The sequence below is a fragment of the Carlito syrichta genome, unplaced genomic scaffold (genome assembly GCF_000164805.1).
Source record: "Carlito syrichta isolate Samal-C Ts95f unplaced genomic scaffold, Tarsius_syrichta-2.0.1 Scaffold309486, whole genome shotgun sequence".
Taxonomy (NCBI): domain Eukaryota; kingdom Metazoa; phylum Chordata; class Mammalia; order Primates; family Tarsiidae; genus Carlito; species Carlito syrichta.
The window spans coordinates 383,652-403,917 of record NW_007253582.1 but is presented as its reverse complement, the minus strand read 5'-3'; the positions used below and the strand labels follow the sequence as shown (position 1 = coordinate 403,917).

Sequence of the window (20,266 nt, the reverse complement as noted above, 5' to 3'; positions counted from 1 at the left end):
ACTTGGAAGGCTGAGGCGGAAGGATTGCCGGAGCCCAGCAGGTTGAGGCTGCGGTGGCCAGAAGCGGCCACTGCGCTCCAGTCTGGGCGACAGAGTGAGACTCCAAGTCAAAAAAAAATACAAAAGACATAATATGGATAAATAATTATCAATGAGAGTACAACAGTTAGTGGCAAATGCCAATATTATTGTCAGTATGCAAAGTGAATATCGTGTTCATTTTATATTCATATTTTAACTTTTTGGTCTTCTTTTTTTTTGAGTCGGAAGCCTCAGCCTTCCAAGTAGCTGCAATTACAGGCACACACTACCACACCGGGCTAGTTTTTTGATTTATTGTAGAGATGAGGTCTCGCCAAGTTGCCCAGGTGGGTCTCGAACCTGCGGGCTCAGGCAATCCACTCAACCTCAGCCTCCCAAGGCGTGGGATTACAGGCTGAACCAACGAGCCCAGCACTTTTTGGCCTTCTTAAGCATAGTCACAAAGATTATTGAATAATAACCATTTGACTATTTGGGTGTATTTAGTAGCTTTCTTACATTTACATTGGTTTAGAGAAACATTCCTAAACTTGTCACCCATTTTTTTTTTCAATTTGTGTGAAAAGTGGTAGGATTGTATTTGACTAAGTAGAGATGGAGATTTAAAAACTAAAATTTTAACTCTGCTTTGAAATTCTTGTAAAAAATAAGTGTTCTGAGGCAGTATCTTAAATGAGAATTAGATCCCTATCAATTGCTGCCTAGTCCATATACAAGTTACAAGAGTGCAGACCTTGAATTCTAATTGCAACAACCTTATTGGTAACAAGTATTGAATACCAATTATTGAATGTTTACTATGTTCCAGGCTTTATGTAAATTGTTGCTATTAGTCTTAACAAAAACATTATTTTGTTAATTTAAAAAATGCATCTATTGAGGTTAATCTGGTAAATGGATGAATTAAGATTGAAACCCTGATCTATCTAACTTCAAAATTTGTGTGGTTAACCACTACTCTAATGAGCTTATCAGATTTAGTGCTTTTCTAGTATTCTTGTGAAGTGTTTTCGAAGGATACTTGTAATTATTACTAAATACTTGTAGACTGTTTAAACTATTGAACTGTAAAATATATGCAACTCTAGGACAGTTATATTACTATTAAGTAGATCCACAACATCTGGAATGGAAACTAGTAGGAGTGTTTCAGTCTACATTACCTTACTTTTTGGAAATGTTTGAAGAGTTATTAAAAGTATGGTACTTAATACCTTAATATGTAAAAATATGACTCTTAGGAGTTAAATAAAAAATGGCACAGTTACCCTGTAGTGTATAAAAAGGCCTGCCTGGATCAGCATTCATAAGAGAAACAAAAAGCACATGCCTGGCTTAATAAGTTTGGTTGTGACTTTTGGGTTTAATGAGCAAAGGGCCTTCTCCTAGCTGCAATTGATAACTTTGCTTCTGGGAACTTTGGGCCAGAGAGGAAGCCTGTCCTACAATTTGTTGTTCTTGTTAGGGCAGAATTCAAACTCAAGTTTCTACTTAATAAATAATAGTATAAAAGAAACATTTGCCTTATAACTATCTCCAGATGAAGTATCTTACCCTCATGTAGTTCCACACTAAAATATAATTTTGTATTATTTTATTCTGTACTTGGCCTGATGTTTTTTGTCATGCACCTGCGAAAACTAATACTTTTTCACTTTATGGAAATGCTATTGTTAAATTTTCAGTCACAGCCATGTTTTAGACAGAAAAAGTGATGGACATCTATATTGACAACTTAATCTTTTTTGTGTGTAATTTATTGAACTTTTAAGTTCAAAGACCTGATTTGGGATTGTTTCTTTTTTGTTTGTAGCAATGAAGTTGAAAGAATGATGGAAAGACATGAACGCTTGAAACCTGAAATGTTTGCAGAATTGCTGCAAGCAGCAAATACAACAGATGACTATAGGAAATGTCCTGTAAGTGTAATTTGGAGAACATTCGTATGCTTCTATGTATGTCAACTTGAAAATAGGCATTCAGAAATTATCATGTATACACAGAATTATCTTCCAGAATTTATTTTTTAGTTATTATTTTAGATAACTTTATACGACATGAATTGTTTATCCTCACTGTTTCTTTAAAAACTATTAGCTTTCTGAAGGAGTTAAGGTAGCATATGTTGACCAAATTTTCTCGAAGTTTTGAAATTTATTAGTTAACTAAAGAGTTTTCTTTTTTATTTAAATAAGCATGATAAATGATATCTAATATTGTTAATTGCTTCAGAGATTTTATTTCTGCTTTTTAAAAAAAATCTTGTTTTAACAGATTTACAAAAATACCAAAGAATACTTTGATTTAAAATAAACCTCCTGGCTAGGTGCTCACTCCTGTAATCCTAGCACTTAGGAAAGCAGAGGCAGGAGGATTGCTTGAACCCAGGAGTTTGAGACTAGCATGGACAACATAGCCAGACCTTGTCTCTACAAAAAATATAAAAAATTAGCTGGATGTGGTGGTGTGCACCTGTAGTCCCATCCATTTGGGAGACTGACACAGGAGGATCACTTGAGCCCAAAAGTTGGAGGCTAAGGTGAGCTGTGATCATGCCACTGCACTTCAGTCTGGGTGACAGAGTGAGAACGTGACTTAAAAATTTAATTAATAAAGTAAACTTCATGTTTAATCAATAATTAAGACAAATAACTTGTTAGAAGTCAATTTAGTATACTGAACAGAAAAGTATCACCTATATGTTGATTGTCATACATACAAACTGTTTAAGGCTTTGCCTGTGATATAATCTGTTTTAACAATTTTAAAACTTGCCTTTTGTGTTTTTCTGTAGAGTAACTGTGGCCAAAAAATAAAAATTCGCCGTGTTTTAATGAATTGCCCAGAGATTGTTACAATTGGCCTAGTCTGGGACTCTGAGCATTCTGACTTGACCGAAGATGTTGTTCGGAATCTAGCAACACACCTTCATCTTCCTGGGGTATCTTAATTGTTTTCATTCTCTTTCTTTTTATTTTTAAATTCCTCTAAAACATCTTAATATGTTATGATACACTTATTTGTTTTTCAGAACTAAATTTTCTTTCTGAAGTAAATAATATTCAGATGTACTCTGATAAAGAGAAATTTAATCAAATTGGGCCAATATCACATGTCCTTTCCCTCTTTCATTCCAAATGATGATGATGATAGATGATTTTATATACATATATAATCATTGTTATACATTTAAATATAATTTATCTAGAAAGGTTTAAGATTTGAAATTCACAGCACTGATCTCTTGGTATATTTGTTGTTTTCTTAATATATTTTGAATTGGTTTATGTTATAATTAAAACTTTAGTTAATTATCTTTTAGATAATATGTTTATATTCAAATATGTGAGTCAATCAGGAATTACCAAGAATGTGTCATTTATCTCACATTTTGAATTTATTTACATAATTTGACAGTCTCATATTATTAAAGATGCTTTATTGTTGAACTAATTTGTAGTGAATTGGGCTTAAAGTTTTTATGAATGAATTAAAAGTAATTCTGTTAATAGTACAATGTTAGTAGTGCATTCAGTAATTCAGTAATAGTATTGAGTTGGGTAAGTATACATAAGAAATTTTTTCATAGTGAGCAAATATATGATTAATCAAATTACTGTTCCTCATTTTAAAAAATATATAATATTAAATGTTTATTAATTTTTTAAACAGCTTTTTTATAGGGTTACTGATGAAAATGCCAAAAATAGTGAACTTCACCTTGTTGGTGTGATTTGTTACACCAGCCGACATTATTGTGCCTTTGCTTTTCATACCAAGAGTTCTAAATGGGTATTTTTTGATGATGCAAATGTGAAAGAGGTAAGCAGCACTTTCACTAGCTGCAATAATTACTGTGATTTTTACTTTTTTAGAGATAAGTGATGTAATAATGATATTCCAAATGATACAGTTACATAAAATGATAAATGAACATAATGGTAATAGATTCAAGTACAAACTTCCTTTCCTTATTCTTGAAATTTGGCTTATTTTGAAGCCAACTTTTAAACCAGTCTATTTTCAGAATAATAAAAAATTGACCAATGAATGTTAGTATACAAACATAACTGTCAATGATCTGTGTTAGTAATGATCTCTTTTGTCTGACAAAGTTGCTATATGTATTTCTTTGTAGATGATTCACAATAGTTTTGTATGACTAGTGATGAAAACATATTTGCTTTTTTTATTATGACAATATTTTTAAATTTTTTATGTAGTAAATGGAGTTAGATATATCTGTTATATGTTTTGGTAATTACAGTTGATCCTTGAACAATGTGGTAGTTAGGGACTCAACTCCCTGTGCAATCGAAAAGCCACATAAAATTTTTGACTTCTCAAAAATTTAACCACTATTAACCTACTGTTGACCAGACACCTTACATAAACATAAAGTCAGTTAATACATATTTTGTATATTATATGTATTATATACTGTATTCCTACAATGAAGTAAACTAAAGAAAAGAAAATGTTATTAAGAAAATCATAAAGAAGAGAAAGTATATTTACCATTCATTAAATTGAAGTGGATCATCATAAAGGGTTTCATCCTACTTGTCATCACATAGAGTTAGGCTGAGAAACAGAAGGAAAAGGAAAGGTTTGGTGTTGCTGTCTCAGGGATGGAAGAGACAAAAGAAAATCTACATGTTAGTGGAACCATGCAGTTCAAACCCATACTGCAATTTATTTACTCAAATAGTGTAATATTGTCCAGAACTAGTGAATAATGTTCTTAGTCAGTAAAGAGAATCAAAATCATCTGAGAAGCTTTTAAAAAAAATATCCCTAGACTCCTGAATTCTTGATTAAAAATGTGAAGGGTGAAAAGGTATCTGAATTTTTCTAAAGTTCCACAGGAGATTTTGAGAGCATAGTTGAAAACTGTTGGTCTTTTCAATACTGTTCTCAGGTCTCAGCTTATTGACTTTGGGGATCTTATTATTATAAGCAGTAAAATGGTTTTAAAATACAAGTTATTTTTGTTGTTAAAAGCATATTATGTAGAAATCAATTTACATTCAGTATAATATATAATAGAGGGCCATTTGTCAGTGCTGTGATGAATTAAGACAATAAAAGTTTAAATATTTGGTATTTACTGAACTTCTAGTTTTACCCATGACGGATTACCTGCCATAGAAATACACCTTTCACTGTTACAAACGAGGATGAAGGAACTCTTTTTAGATATTGGACAACATTCAGTTGAACAGCAAAAAAGGGAAACAAGATCAACTCTGTAATTAGCCCCTGCTTACTGCAGTGCAAGCAGAAGGGACCCAAACAAAACCTAGTAGTCTCACTGAGTTCTGGAAACTGAAATTGGATTTCAAGGAGGCCAAGATGGCTAAAATTTGTGGGACAGAATATCAGAAAGAAGACTGTATGGAGGGGCAATTCTACAAATTGTCAGGGGATCCCCTCAAATCCTTGGCTTAGTAGTGATCTGTACATGTGTGAGGTAAAGCTGCACAAGTGCAGGGTTAGTGGGCAGGGATGAGAAGGACCACCAGAAAACAAGGTAGAATGATTCCCAAACTCATACAAAATTAGTAATAGTTTGTATCCTCACCATCAAGAGTAGAGACATGTTGTAGCACGTAGGCATCAACGAGAACCCTCAGAAGAGTATTGTCTTGATAGTGGGGTTAAATTATTCCTTGACTGAAGGTTGCTCCAGTTCTGACATAAGAAAGCTTAAAAGCATGCCTTGAAAGGACAGAGCTAATCCCACTTTTTGAAGGAACACAGCAAAATTCAATACCAACAATGTAAAGTTCATTGAAATTTCAGTGTCATTTCAAAATGGCATTCAATTAAAAATTACTAAATATTCAAAAAAAGGAAAATACTAACTTAAAACTAGAAGAAAAATTAATAAAAACAGACAAGAAATGACAGAGATGGAACTATCAGAGAAGGATATTAAAACCACTATTTATATATGGAGATTTCTTAGATAATATCAATAAGCATGAGCCATAAAATAACTGATAAATTGACTTCGTCAAAACTTTTGCCCTTCGATATCTAGTTGCTCTTAGATAATACCTAGAAGTGGGGTTTCTGCTAATTGTATGTTAAACTTCACAAAGAAGCTATCAAATTAACTTCCAAAGTGATCTCATACCAATTTATATTCCCACAAGCAGTGTATGATAGTTCCTGATGTTCCACATTCTCACATACTTTATATTGATAAGCCTTTAAATTTTAGCTCTTCTAGTGGGTAAATATTATCTCACTGTGGTTTTAATTTGCATTTCCTTTGTGATTGGTAATGTTTTGAGCATATTTTCATGTGCTTATTTACCATTCTTAAATCTTTTTTTTGGTGAAGTGTCTGTTCAAGTGTTTTGCCAGTATTTCAGATTGGATTATCTTCTTGCTGATTTGTAGGAATTTTTTAATTCTGCACACCAGTCCTTTATTAGATATATGTTGCTTGTTTTTTAAAAAATTTCTTAGTGGTGTCTTTCTAAGAGCAGAAGTTATTAATTAATTGTGATGAAGTCCATTTTATAAATATTTTTCTTCTATAGTTTGTTTGATATCTAAGAAATTATTGCTTTCCTCAAGGTTGTAAAAATTTCTCTTTTGTTTTCTTCTGTAAATTTTGTAGTTTTGTGTAATCCATTCTGAGTTAATTTTTGTATTTCATAGGTAACAAGGTTAAAGTTCTTTTTCTCTGGCTGTACGGTCGTTCTAGTACTGTTTGTTGAGTGCCTCTTTTATACAGCTCTATTGAATTATGTTGAAATCCCTGTCAAGTCAATCATGCATGTGGAAAGCTTTCAAAAATTTGATAATTAAGCCTTGATAATATAGAAAGTATAATCTTTGCCCACTATTTCCTAAAAATGATAATGTTTAAAAGCTTTTTTACTTGGACTAGTTACTAAATACAGTTAATTATATGATATGCAGACACTTGAACTACTATCATCTGAATGTCTTTACAATGTTTTAAAATATAAATTAATTCAGGTTCTCTACCTTTTCGTGAACCACATTGATTACAAGGTTTTATTTTGTTTTTATTCATTGTGACTTTTTTTAAAGGTTGGAGCTAGGTGGAAAGATGTTGTCTCCAAGTGCATTCGATGTCACTTTCAGCCACTGCTACTGTTTTATGCAAACCCAGATGGCACAGCAGTTTCAACTGAGGATGCACTCAGGCAAGTCGTCAGCTGGTCACATTACAAATCCGTTGCAGAAAATATGGGTAATTCTTTTTCTTTCAATGTTTTTCTGTTACCACAGTCAACTTGGAATACTAATATATTGACTATTTAATGAATGTAGAAGTTAATTTCAAATTTGTTTTAATAAAGTGGTATTCAGGAAAATTTTAGTATGTTTTGTTGATCTTTAGAAAGGAGCCTTTCTTGTCAATGGCCTTAAAAGTACCTTCAGGAGTCACCCACTGTTATGATCACACAAACACAGAAGCGGCTGCTTGACTGATAGCTCTTTCTAGCAGTAAATATTAGGTGATTTAGTAAACTGGAAAAGTCCAAGGCAGATTGGCCATTTTTGGATGCATTAAAAAGCATGTAGAAACCCTTTAGTAATGTCAGTCCTCTAAATAATTTTGTCTACAGTTAAAAATGTGTGAAAAAATGGTCCAAACATTTCTTTTCCTGATAGGAAGGAAAAGAATGATACATTTTTGTTTATCTTTGTAAGGATGTGAAAAGTCTGCAGTTTATAAGCCAGATAATTCAAAAGAAAATGGATTTAGTGATCAAGCAAAACAGAAAGAAAATCAGAAATTTCAAACTGATGATATTTCATCCATTAATCGGAGCTACATTCAGACAAGTGGAGGGAGAGGACCAGGTATGTGTTTAAATTGTCATTTTCATAGTGACCCTGAGCAGTTAAGTATCCTCTATTCTTCACTTACTGGAGAGTGCTTAACTAGCTTTCCTTGGCTGTGAAGAGAAAAATGGACAAGTGGATAACAAAATTTGGTCTTTTGATTTGGTCTTATGCATTTTTCTGAGAGCCATAGTTTTACCTGACCAATTTGATTGGACGAGTTGTCTGAGTTTCTCCTATCACTGACCACTGTGGTAGGCCAGAGGCAATCTGGACAGTTACCCAAGAAAGTTACGATGTGGTCTTTCCTTCAAGGAGTGAGTAATCAACTTGGAGAAGAAAAATATGAGTTAATAATTTGGGATACGTGCTGCCCATAGAAAGTAGACTGGAAAAAAAATAGTAATTTGGCATATATGCCAAAATTAAATGTACTATTAGTGAATACAAAGTAGTTCAACGTTACTATAGCTATATTTTGTTTTTAGCCTCATTTTTTATTCAACTCTCTTGTTATTGTCTTCCTGTGACTTTAATTTTCACAACCCAAGTTCTGTTATGTTTCAGAAATACATAAAACTTTTAATTGTGTGGATATTCAGGATGGTGTTGTAAGCAACTTTTAAATATATTAGTGCATAATAACCATAAAAGTGACCCATTTAGTCAAGGGTAGTAAGATCCAAAATTAACAGTTATCATCTGCAAAGAACTACAGTAAAGGCTTTTTACAAATTCTTAATGAAGCTATATCTTTTTTTCTATTGTGGATCAATGATAATCTTAAGGAAAGACATTTTATGTTTTTCAAAAGACACCTATTGGCCTTACCTTACCTCATGCCTATAATCCCAGCATATTGGGAGGCCGAGGCCTGAGGATGACATGAGACTAGGAGTTTGAGGCCAGCCTGGGCCAAATAGCAAGACCCTGACTCCACAAAAAAAAAAATTTAAAAATTTGCCAGGTGTGCTGGTGTGCACATGTAGTCCTTGCTACTCAGGATTCTGGGGTGAGGGGATCATTTGAGCCCGAGTTTGAGGCTGCAGTAAGCTATGAATGTGCCATTGCACTCTAGCCTGGGCAACAGAGCGAGTCCCTGTCTTAAAAAAAAAAAAGACACTTACTTTTAAGCCCAGAAACAGTGTATATGTGTTTAACAATCCAAGCACTGGCACCAGGCAAATTGGGTTTATATTGTCACTTCTGTATTTATAAACTATACGAACTTGGGCAAGTTTCTAATTTGTCTTAGTTTTTACCCTGAAATGAAGATAGCAATTGTACTTCAGAGAATTAAATGAGTGAAATACCTGGCAAATAGTGACTTAGCTCTTATTATTTTAATGGTAGGTTTTTTTTTTTTTCCCCTTAGTACTTGCTTTAGGTGCTATACGAGAAGTTTTAAAAGATACCATGCATCTCCAGTGTCAGAAAAAATCATTGTTTTTAGAAAAGCATAAAAATGAGCTCATTGTATACTTTAATCTTTGTTGTTTTTAATACATAATAGCTTAACATTTTTGTAGTTCAGTTTTTGCGTTTGTTGAGCAATTTGAACATGATCTGCATCATTGTAAGAATGATTTCTTTTACAGTTAAGTTCAGTCACATTGATCAAAGGGAAAAGATAAAAGACATTTCCAGAGAATGTGCTCTGAAAGCCATTGAACAGAAAAACTTACTTTCTTCACAAAGGAAAGATTTAGAGAAGGGACAAAGAAAAGATTCAGGGCGACACAGAGGTAAGTTAAGAGTTTATAGCATTCATTTCAAAAGAGGCTGCTAAAAATTTTATTACAAAGTTGAACTGGATAACTTTAATTTCTGTATATATTTATATATATATCTTAGTATGATTTCTTTAATATACCTATATTAAAACTAAAAATGCAAAATTGTCCTGGTTTTTATTTAATTCTAACCTGGGATACTTGTATTTGTGTTTTGATGTTTTAACTTTATAGATATAATACACTCATGTGGCACATTCAGATAATAAGGTTATGAAGTTCAGTGAAAGAGTCTTCTTTCCTGATAATCCTTGACCTTCCCTCTGTTCACTGTTAACAGTTTCCAGTTCATTATAAGCGTGTCTTACTTTTTTATCATTCTTTGTTTCTGTCTGGACGTAGTATAATTTAACTAATACTGATAGACTTTAAAGACTGGTGGAAGATTTTTGCTGCAGTGATATCCTGTCACATATACCTTTGTATGTTTTTGTGTACAACCATAGCATAACATTCTTTCAGATGAATTGCTGGGTTAAGGTATATTTATTTTAAATTTTAACAGATATGGCTTAACTTCTCTCCTGAAAGACTGATCCAGTCCATGCTCCTACCAACAGTGATTAGATCTCTGTCTCTTAACATGCTCAGCAGCAATTGGTGTTAAATCAATCTTAGACTTTTAAATCTTTACCAATATAAGAAGTGTAAACTATTCTATTTTTATAATTTTTGTTAATTATGATTGAGGTAGAATGCTTTTTTAAAAAAATAACTAATTATCTTATGATCTACCTTGGAGATCATTTTTTAAAGTTTGTTTCTTTTAGAAATGCCTCTCATTAAGTGTAAGTTGGAACTGAAAGGGACTCTTTAATCTCAAAGCAGTATGTGATATAATTTACTTATTATTTACTTCAAACTGCTTAACATGTCTTCTCAAACAAGGTATTTGGATTGTGACTAAAAAGTGTCTCTGAGCAGTAATTCATTTGTACATTTAACTTTCTTTTTTTTTAAGATTTGCTTGAAGACCTTTCACATTTCCAGTCTGGATCACCTTCTGCCCCAAATGGCTTTAGACAATATAGTAATCCACATCTATATCATAGCCAAGGAAAAGGACCATGCAAACATGACCGAGCTGCTTGTCAGAGTCGAGCTTCTGCACAAATAATCAGTTCAAGTAAATCTCAGATTCTTACTCTGGGAGAGAAAATAACTGGCAAAATTAAGAGTGACAGTGGCACTGGATATGATACAGACAGCAGCCAAGATTCTAGGGATAAAGGAAGCAGCTACAATAGCAGTAAAAGCCGGAACCGAGGTTGGAAACCCATGAGAGAAACATTAAATGTTGATAGTGTTTTTAGTGAAAGTGAAAAAAGGCAGCATAGTCCAAGACATAAATCAAATATCAGTATCAAACCTAAATGTAGCAAAGACCAGAGTTTTAATAATTGGACAAAAGAGAATACAAAACAAAAAGGTTTAATGACCATATATGAAGATGAAATGAAGCAGGAAATAGGAAGCAAAAGTTCCCTAGAATCTAGTGGAAAAGGAGCAGACAAAAATAAAAGTCTCATAGAGAATAAAGTTCATGGTGATAATTGGCAAATGCAAAGGACCGAATCTGGATATGAAAGCAGTGATCATATCAGTAATGGATCTGCTAACTTGGACTCACCTGTTACTGATGGAAACGGTGCAGTAATGGATAACAATGGTGCTAAAGAAGCAGTATTCTTCAGGTAACATACAAGTTAAATGAATCATTCCTCCCACCACCATTCTTGTTAATTATTTGAAGTAATTTTCAAAGTTTAGGGTCAATTAAGTATAATGGAAACAGTATGAACCTTATAGTAAGGAAACCTGGGATGTTGCAGTTTATTTGATATTTCAGGTTTGTTTTTAATAGCTATTTCCTTCCAAAAAAATAACAACTGTTTATTTTTAGCAAATTTGGAAAATACAGAAATATGATACCATTGTTGTCATCATTGTCAACTATCCATGTGTAATACAGGTTTTAAAGCATATGCTTTAATTGGTTTCAGCTCAGTCATTAAATTGATCATTTAATTCTTCAATCTATGTAATCCTTGTAATTGCATCTCTAACATTTGTAACTCATACCTGAGACTGTTTTCTGCTATCATAACCCAGTTTCATGGAAAAGATATTTTCCTATTAGCAAATATAAAAGAATTCAGCCAAATAACTAAGTTTGTATTTAATTAATTAATTCTAAATGCATTGATTATATTACTGTTACTAGTACATTCACACTTCTCTAACCCTCTGTGTAACCTCTAAAACATGCCACAGCTTAGTGACTGATTTCTTAAGTTAATTTAGCCACTTTTTCTGTTTTTAATCCTTCTAAAAATTCTTAATTTGAAATTAGCTGGTATTTGACCACATTTATTATTAAAAAGTAGATTTGCAAAAATCAGCTATTCATATTTTATTAAAATGTTTCAATAAAGACTTACGGGCACATATTTTATTTAACAAGGTAAATTCATAACACTGTTTAGAAAGGAGTAGCCAAGGGTAGTAGAAAGATCAGGACTTTGTAACCAGATAAACCTGGACTTTAATTATTGAGCCAATCAGTTTGCTTTTACAGCCTTAATCTCCTATTGTAAAATAGGGATAATAACTACTTGGAAGTGCTGTAAGATATAAATTAAGTAGTGTATATTAAACCCCGAGGACAGAACATGGTGTATAGTAATTGTTTAGAAAACGTTTTCTTTCTTTTTCTTGGAATAAACTAAGATAATCCATACTTACTGATGGTCTGTGCTTTATTTTCTAGTGACCAGATTAAGACAAGCAACCTAAATAAGGAACGTGTGGACTGTACCTCCCTTCAGAGCAAAAACCACTTAGAAGGTAAAAAGTTAATTTAAATATATTGTAATAGTTGCTATAAAGAATAAGTTGCAGTAAATTATTTCCTGTTATGATGTTCCCAAGAAAAAAATTCTATGTAGCTATAAAAGTTAAACAACTTTAAAATATCAATAAACAAATGTCCTTTTTATTAAATTAATGTTTTAATAAAGCATATTATTAATTCCTTATAAGTATATAATTTCTTTACATATACTATAATAAATATATAATATATAAAATAATATATTATAAAGTATATTATTAATCAGCATTCTTTTTTATATATATATTTACACATGCAATGCAAAGGGGGACCTAAAAAACCCAGAATTTATTAAAAAACTGTGTTTATTCTTGCATGTTTAAATTTCAGTCGCCTTTGAAGTACTCTTCATTTGATATAATACACCTATCAAGATACTTTTTCCACTGCTTAGAAGTTTTTGAACTCATCAATTTTGATGCCTTTTAGTGTTTCTGCTATTTTTGTTTCACCTCTTCTACATTAGCAAAACATTTCCCTTTGAGGGCTTTTTTCATCTGGGGAAATTAAAAAAAAGTTGCTTGGGGCTAGATTGAATCAATAGGAAGGATAGGGTATAAGGGTCCTGCAGTTTTTTGTTAAAAACTGCTGAATACTCAGTGAGGTATGGTGTGGGCAGGTGCACTCATAAATCACCCATCATGATATGGGCAAACACATTAAAATAATTGCCAAAAAAAATTAACTGAAGTCAAACACAGTCTTTCAAATGACTGTAGCTGGTGCACTGAAGCTGGTGGGTTCGTAGAACACTTACCTAGCAGGGGAAGGCTGAACAAGGGGCTCACCCTCTAGAAAATAATTCTGGTTTTGGAGGGTTGCTCCTTGTATTTTTCCACATTTGCTTCACAAAGCTGATATTGATTTTGTCTCTCACTTTTTATTTGATTAGGTAGATGGTGCTTTGGAAGTTTGCAGCCTTTTTGAATGTGCTTTTTGGATTTGTCTTTGACATAATAGTGTTAGATTGCTTACTTTTTCTATTTAGATGATGAAATCTTTGAGTAACTTTTCCCCAGTAGCAGCTTGCATTTTACGTTTCTGCATTAGGGACCCTAGAACACTTTGCGTTTGATACTAGTTCTTATAACAATGATTTGGGACTTAAGTAGGCAGGAGAATCTGTATCTATGGTGGCAAATCTTATAACCAGGCCTAATTTCAGTGAGGGTAGAAAAAGTTCAATTTTATAGGTGCCTGGAAGTGAAGTGACGTATGTGTGAACAGCTCTACTGACTACCACAGGAGTTAAGAACAAATCGATTGATAAACAGCCTTCTGGAAAAGTTCAATTTGGAAACAGTAACTATGTAATGGTGTGGGATTATTATAGTCAATATGTTAGCAGCCCAGAAGCAAATAACATTAGATGTTTGAATGTATACAGGATTTAGGATTGCTATTGGGAGTACATACCTGAAGGATTTGGGGGAGAGGGGTCAAGGAAATTAATGAGCAAAAGGATTATTAATTTGCAATCAAGTTTTGGAATTCAGAGGAATAGAAGTGATAGAATTTTTCACAATAAAAAATAGCCATAAACAGCAAACTTTAAAGTTTTTTTAGCCTTTATCATACTTAAGGCTTTCGTGGAGATTATGTTTCAGGTTCCAGACATTGAATGTGATTAAATGTTAAATTATTTTGTTTTCATCAAATAGTATAATATCAGAAGGAAACACTTATATTAAGGAAATAACTTTCCTTTCCCATATTAGAATGTCTCGCCTGATAAAATCTGATAAAAGTCTGGTAAGCAAGTATTACAGGAAACAGTAAAGAGTTGGCCAGAAATCACAGCAAAAGTCAGTGAAATTGAACAATAACTGCAAGTTCAGTACTCTTTACAAAATGATGCTTGCTTCCTGATAGTTATAAAAACACAAGGTCATAAAGATTTTGATGGTCAAGAGTGCCTATAAGAGCTTTATGGTGGGTTTTCCCATTTAATATGAAAGAGTGTGTATGTAATACACTTTTTTATTGTGATAAAATATACACAACAAAATGTACCATCCTAATTATTTTTAAGTGTACAGTATAGTAGCTTTAGTACATTCACATTGTTGTGCACCCGTCACTACGATCCATCTCCAGAACTCTTTTATCTCCTTAAATTGAAGTTTCTTACCCATTAAACAACTCCCCATTCTCCCCTTCCTCCAAGCCCTGGCAGTCAGCATTTTACTTTCTTTCTCTGAATTTAACCATTCTAGTTACCTCATGTAGGTGGAATCATACAATATTTGTACTTTTGTGTCTGAATTATTTCACTTAGCATAATGACTGCAAGGTTCATCCATGTTGTAGCACATATCAGAACTCCATTCCTTTTTAAAACTTAATAATATTCCATTATATACTACATTTTGTTTCTCCATTCATTTGGGTTATACTACCATTTAGCTATTGTGAATAATGCTAATACGAACGTTGGTATACAAGTACCTGTTTGAGTCCCTGCTTTCACTTCTTTTGAGTGTTTACACAAAAGTGCAATTGCTGGAGTCTACTGTAATTATTTTTTGGAACTGCCATACTAATTATTTCAAGAAAAGGAAACTAAGTGCTTAGTTTTGGCTTTGTATTGTTTTTATAAATGGACATGCTTGGCATTTGTTTTGCAGAAGATAAGGAACTAATGATGTATAAAGGGAGAGAATGGTGTGAAGAAAACAATAGAATAATAATTGATGGAATAAGCCCCTTGAGATAGACAGGATTTGAACTAGAGAAATGACAGCTTTTCTTTGATGGGAGAGAGAAAATCAGTGCAGGTATTGATTAGTGTGTATCTGTGTTAGGTGCTGAAGTAGTTTATAATTAATGGGCTTCCTTTTCTCTATGAGGTAAGGTTATTACTGAGATAAACAGATTGGTTAAAATACAAACAGGTCATACATAACAAATTGCAAAGGAATTATTAGTTCTTTCAAGAAGTTTTGCCATTCGCTTTTTGGAGTCTGCAATACTTTACCTAATCTCAGTTGGTTGTAGAAGTCAGAGTCAGTTCATACTGAGTCCTGATTGTGGATTAACTAGAGTGAAAAAAGTTAATCAGTGGTAAAAAAAAAAAAAAAAAAAAAAAATCTATTAGTTCCTGTATTTCTTATTATACAAATTGTACCTCCACTTTCTTAAGTGAAATATACTGCCTTTAGTGTTGTTAAATCCTAGCATTAGTAAATGAAAAATCTTATTGAAAGAGTTTGTACATGTATGTAAATTTGATAATTTTCTCCAAGATGTATTTGACAAACTGCAGTGTTTGTTCATTAAAAATGTACAATACATTAGAAAGTGTATTTAGAGAAAGAGGTACTTTCATCAGTCAGTTGTTTTTTTCTATGCACATTAAATTTTTTTCTCTAAAAATTTCGTAGACTGGTAACAGCACATAATTTATTCTTGTGACCCACCCAGCACGACCAAAATGGCAATCTTTGTATTTTTTTAAAACTACAAACTTTCCAGGTTAAAATTTAGTTTGTAGCAAAATAACAATATTTGCCTTTCCTTTAAATTATAATCTCAATGAGAGAAGACATACTTTCTGCCTTTTTACTTTGTAAAAATCATGAAATTTAGGTATAAGGTAGTATTATATTTTAAAGTATCTCTCTATTCCTTTAGTCTATGGTACATTTAGTGAGAAATGTTTATCTAGTTAAAGTTTTATGATTTTTCAGAAGCATTCAAGTTTTATTCAAATGTACTTTTATTGTAATTTAGGTCACTGATTATTGTTTTTGCATGTTTTGGGGTTTGTGATTGTAGTATTACCATTATATTCTGAAATCTCACTATATGAGAGTGAAGATTACATTGTCTAGACTAGCACTTTGGTTTTATTGCTATGTCTGTTTTAAACCTAAGTCATTTTTTCACACAAAATATATAGTTTTATTTCTTGAATAATGTGCTTTGGGGTTTTTTGGATACAGTATAAAAATTAGCATTATTAAAGCTTCTTGCCTTGAGGTTTTTTTTCTGTGCCAGGTGTTAAAATCAGACTCTTAGATTTGCAAATAACCTGGAGCCACAATTCCCCATAAAGACACAGGGATGGCTATGTCAGCAGAAGAGAAAAATAGCACATCTATTTTTAAGTTAGTTGGAATTCTGAAGTCAAACCACTTGGTTGAATGCTTGCCACTGTGATATTACAATTTCAAGCATGTTTATAAAACCTCTGCTGCCTCCTGCTGCCCATTACATGGATACTTTAATAAAAGCAAATAATTTTTTTTTAAGAATTTACTTTTTTGTTCTTGTTTGTGAATATTAAACTTGAAATTATGGATGAGCAAAGAAATAAAGTAAACATTCTGAAGTTAAAAATCACAGTGGGTGGAACAATTATAATTTTAACTTAAAAATTTTGCAAGCTGTAAACATTATTGAGGTTCTTTATGGTCTTATTACACTTTACACTTTTTTAAATCATAAAATAGCTGTTGAAAAGAGTGGCAAAGTTTTTGAGCCTCAGGCAATATATCAGGCTTACCCGTAACTATTTTCTGATATATGTACAATAATATATTCCTTCTGGAGAGACTTTCTCTGGGATAAATTTTACTGCCTTTTAAATTAAGGTTTTCTTAGTTGACCCCTGTAGACTTGAGATAGGTGGGAGGGAAAGATAAGCAACTTTGTCTCAATACATGCTTTTCTGGTCCTGGATCAATGAATTGGGAAATGTGATAGGCAGTGTGGGGATGATTTAAAAGAAGAAAAACAGTATGTTTTTCATGCAATTGTTCATTCATTCTGTAGACTTTTATTTGAATGTCTTCTATGTGCTAGATACTGTGCTAGTCCCTGGGGAAACAGTTTTTTAAAGGTACATATCATACAATCAGAATGCTTATAGCAATTCAGTGGAAACAAGAGTGTTAAAACTTAAACAAATTAATGTCAGACTTGTAGACTACCCATTCTACCATCTTAAATTTGTATTATTTACTCTGTGAGCAATATGGTATATAGAGTATTAAATTTTCATGCATATTATATAACTCTTACTTGAGGCTTGCTTAAGATTTAATTTCCAGAACCTAATCATAATCAAATATCGATTTTTATAGGGTAATATTTATATATATTGATAATTATAGATTCCACTTGAATTTTGAGTGACAGGATGGTTTTTAAAAATGTACCCAGAAAACCAATTTAGGTACTATTAAAAAATAAAGTCACCACTTTTATTTTGTTTTCTTTGCAGTCTTCATTTTATAGATTTGCTGTACAATAAAGTAGAATCAGGAGAATAAAAGGAAACTGAGATAAATGAACATGCTGAAACCGTCAGCTAAAAATATGGGAGACTGCAGAAAAACTTACTAGAAATGTTACAGAACTGTAGGCAATTGACAGTTCATACTAATGTCATACATTTTGGCTTCTTCTGTGGGTATCAGCATGTTAAAGCATATCATGTTAAAATGAATAGCCTAGTTTCATCAGAAGGAGATTTAATGTAATGGCATATGCAAAAGAGAGTTGCGAATACTGCAGAGTACTTCTTCGGTGTTAACCCTGTGTTGGTATGAATGCTACTACTTGCCAGCTGTCTTGTATTGGTTAGGTCACTTAACTTCCCTGAGCCTCAGTTTCCTTTAGTGTGAAAAGAATTGTTTCACAGAATAGTTGTGACTGAGGTTTGAAAAGACAACTGTTATCAACTAGAATGGCAGCTTTTGAACTTTTTAACCTCAGAATATCTTTATACTCTTAAAGGATTAATATCTTCAAAGAGCTTTTGTTTAGGTTGTGCCAATCCATATTTGCTGCATTAGGCATTAAAATTGAAAATCTAAAAATAGTCATTCATTTAAAGAATAATATAGACCCATTACATGTTAACATAAATAACATTTTTTAATGAAAAATAAATATTTTTCCTAACTAAAAGATAGATGAATGGCATAGTTTAACAGTTTTCAAATCTCAATGCCTGGCTTTGTAGAAGATGGTTAGATTCTTATGCTTGTTTTTTCATTCTGACTGTAATGTTTTCATATATGAAGAAAATTCAGTCCCACACAGGTAACATAGTTGGAAGTGATAGTATTTTAATAACCTTTCATAGAATCTGTGGATATGCTTCTTTTATACTATATCAACACCAAGTGCTAGTTTCTTCCAGGTTAATTGCAATGTGAAATCCAGAACCATAGTAGTCACTTTTTATCCTGTTACATTAAAATACATTAGTCCATCTTGCACTTGGGATAAATATAAATATTGGGAAGTTACAAAATTCATAGTGGTGGATGCAAGTTTTCCAAAATTCTTTCATTTAAAAGCTTGAATTTTATCATTAGCGATAAATATAGTCAGTTGTTTTACATGAAGTAACAGGTTTACTTCTTTTATTTTCAAGAAAATTTTTGCCAATATCCAAGTCTAAATAACTAAAGTTTACCTGTCATCTTTTCAGGTAAAGATAATGTTCCATGATAAAACCAGCTAAATTCAGCTGACAACTCAAACAATCCTGTAAATGTTTTTTCTTGAAGCAATTGTCATATCTGGTATGCTGCAAAAGTGATTTACGCATACTTCCCATTTCCTCACACAGAATGATAAAGAATAACAAAAAGATTTGTACTAAGTTCAGTAAAATAATAAAATAAATAATTTTTACTGCTTTATCATGCATTCTTTTTTTAAATTTTTATGTTGAAATTGTGGGGTACAATTCAGGGTTAGGTATACAAGTGTTCATTGTGCAAGTACCCTTATTGATGAGGTGTGCCCCCCCCTTATCATGCATTCTTTAGTGAAGCTGGAGTAAAAAAAAAAACACAAGTGTATGGCAATGAAATATATAGTTACTACTAGTGCAACTTGGTGTCACTGCCTTGAATTATGCTAGCAATTTTATCCTTTGTTATTTTTACGTCATTGGTGCAAATGTCAACACAGTCAAAAAGAAAAATAACATTTTAATATTATTATGAAAATAGTTTCACTTCATAGATCCTCTGAAAGGGTATTGGAGACCTCCTCAGGTCTTGTGGCCACACTTTGAGAACTTCTGAACCAAAATAATATAAGACTTGGCATACATTGGGCATTCCATAAATTGTAGCTATTGCTATTGTGGGGACATAGGACTAAAATAACTTTATAGTTTTCTCATTTTCATTTCTAAGATAAGTGGGTGATATGGTGTTTGCAAAGTAATTAACAGAATTCCAAAGATGCTTCTGTGCCTTGTCTATACCTCAGTGCTTGTGATTTTTCTACTGGCACCTCAGGCCCCTTGTGTTTAGCAAGGGAAACAGCTCCCTGGAGACTGTCAGGCTCTCAGATATAAGGCACTTGCTCTTCCATAGGGGGTGTCAAAAACTGGGATCGTCATAGGTAAACTCCTATATTAATTCAAATGTCCTAGTTCCCTTTTCTTCATCTTTACCCTGTAAAATAATTTTTAGCTTTCAGGGCTCTGTTTGTTCCTTTGGGCCTACTTTATCTATAGTCCTGAAATTGATTTCATCTAGATCATCAAAGATTAGAGGGCAATAACCATTTTTATTAGAGCTGTTTTAGCTAAGGTAATTGTTAATAGAGAGAACTCTAACTGTAAATAATGTTTTACTCTAAACATTAACATTGTTAAGGGCTCTCCAATGAACTTTCCCAGAATAATTGTTCAGAGGAAAATAGAAATAGATCTGTTTTTATGTGGCAC

At 32.4% G+C, this 20,266-nt stretch overlaps 1 protein-coding gene across 1 annotated transcript in view; it reads left to right on the top strand.

Annotated features, from left to right (window-relative positions):
• The window catches only part of USP53 (ubiquitin specific peptidase 53), a 41,109-nt gene that overhangs the window by 15,579 nt on the left and 5,264 nt on the right, over positions 1-20,266 (top strand). Inside the window, exons 6-13 of the mRNA XM_021717250.1 lie at positions 1,856-1,961; positions 2,837-2,983; positions 3,715-3,864; positions 7,117-7,279; positions 7,744-7,896; positions 9,477-9,623; positions 10,633-11,365; positions 12,442-12,518. Coding sequence (XP_021572925.1) covers positions 1,856-1,961; positions 2,837-2,983; positions 3,715-3,864; positions 7,117-7,279; positions 7,744-7,896; positions 9,477-9,623; positions 10,633-11,365; positions 12,442-12,518 — 1,676 coding nt within the window. The remainder of the gene's footprint in view (positions 1-1,855; positions 1,962-2,836; positions 2,984-3,714; positions 3,865-7,116; positions 7,280-7,743; positions 7,897-9,476; positions 9,624-10,632; positions 11,366-12,441; positions 12,519-20,266) is intronic.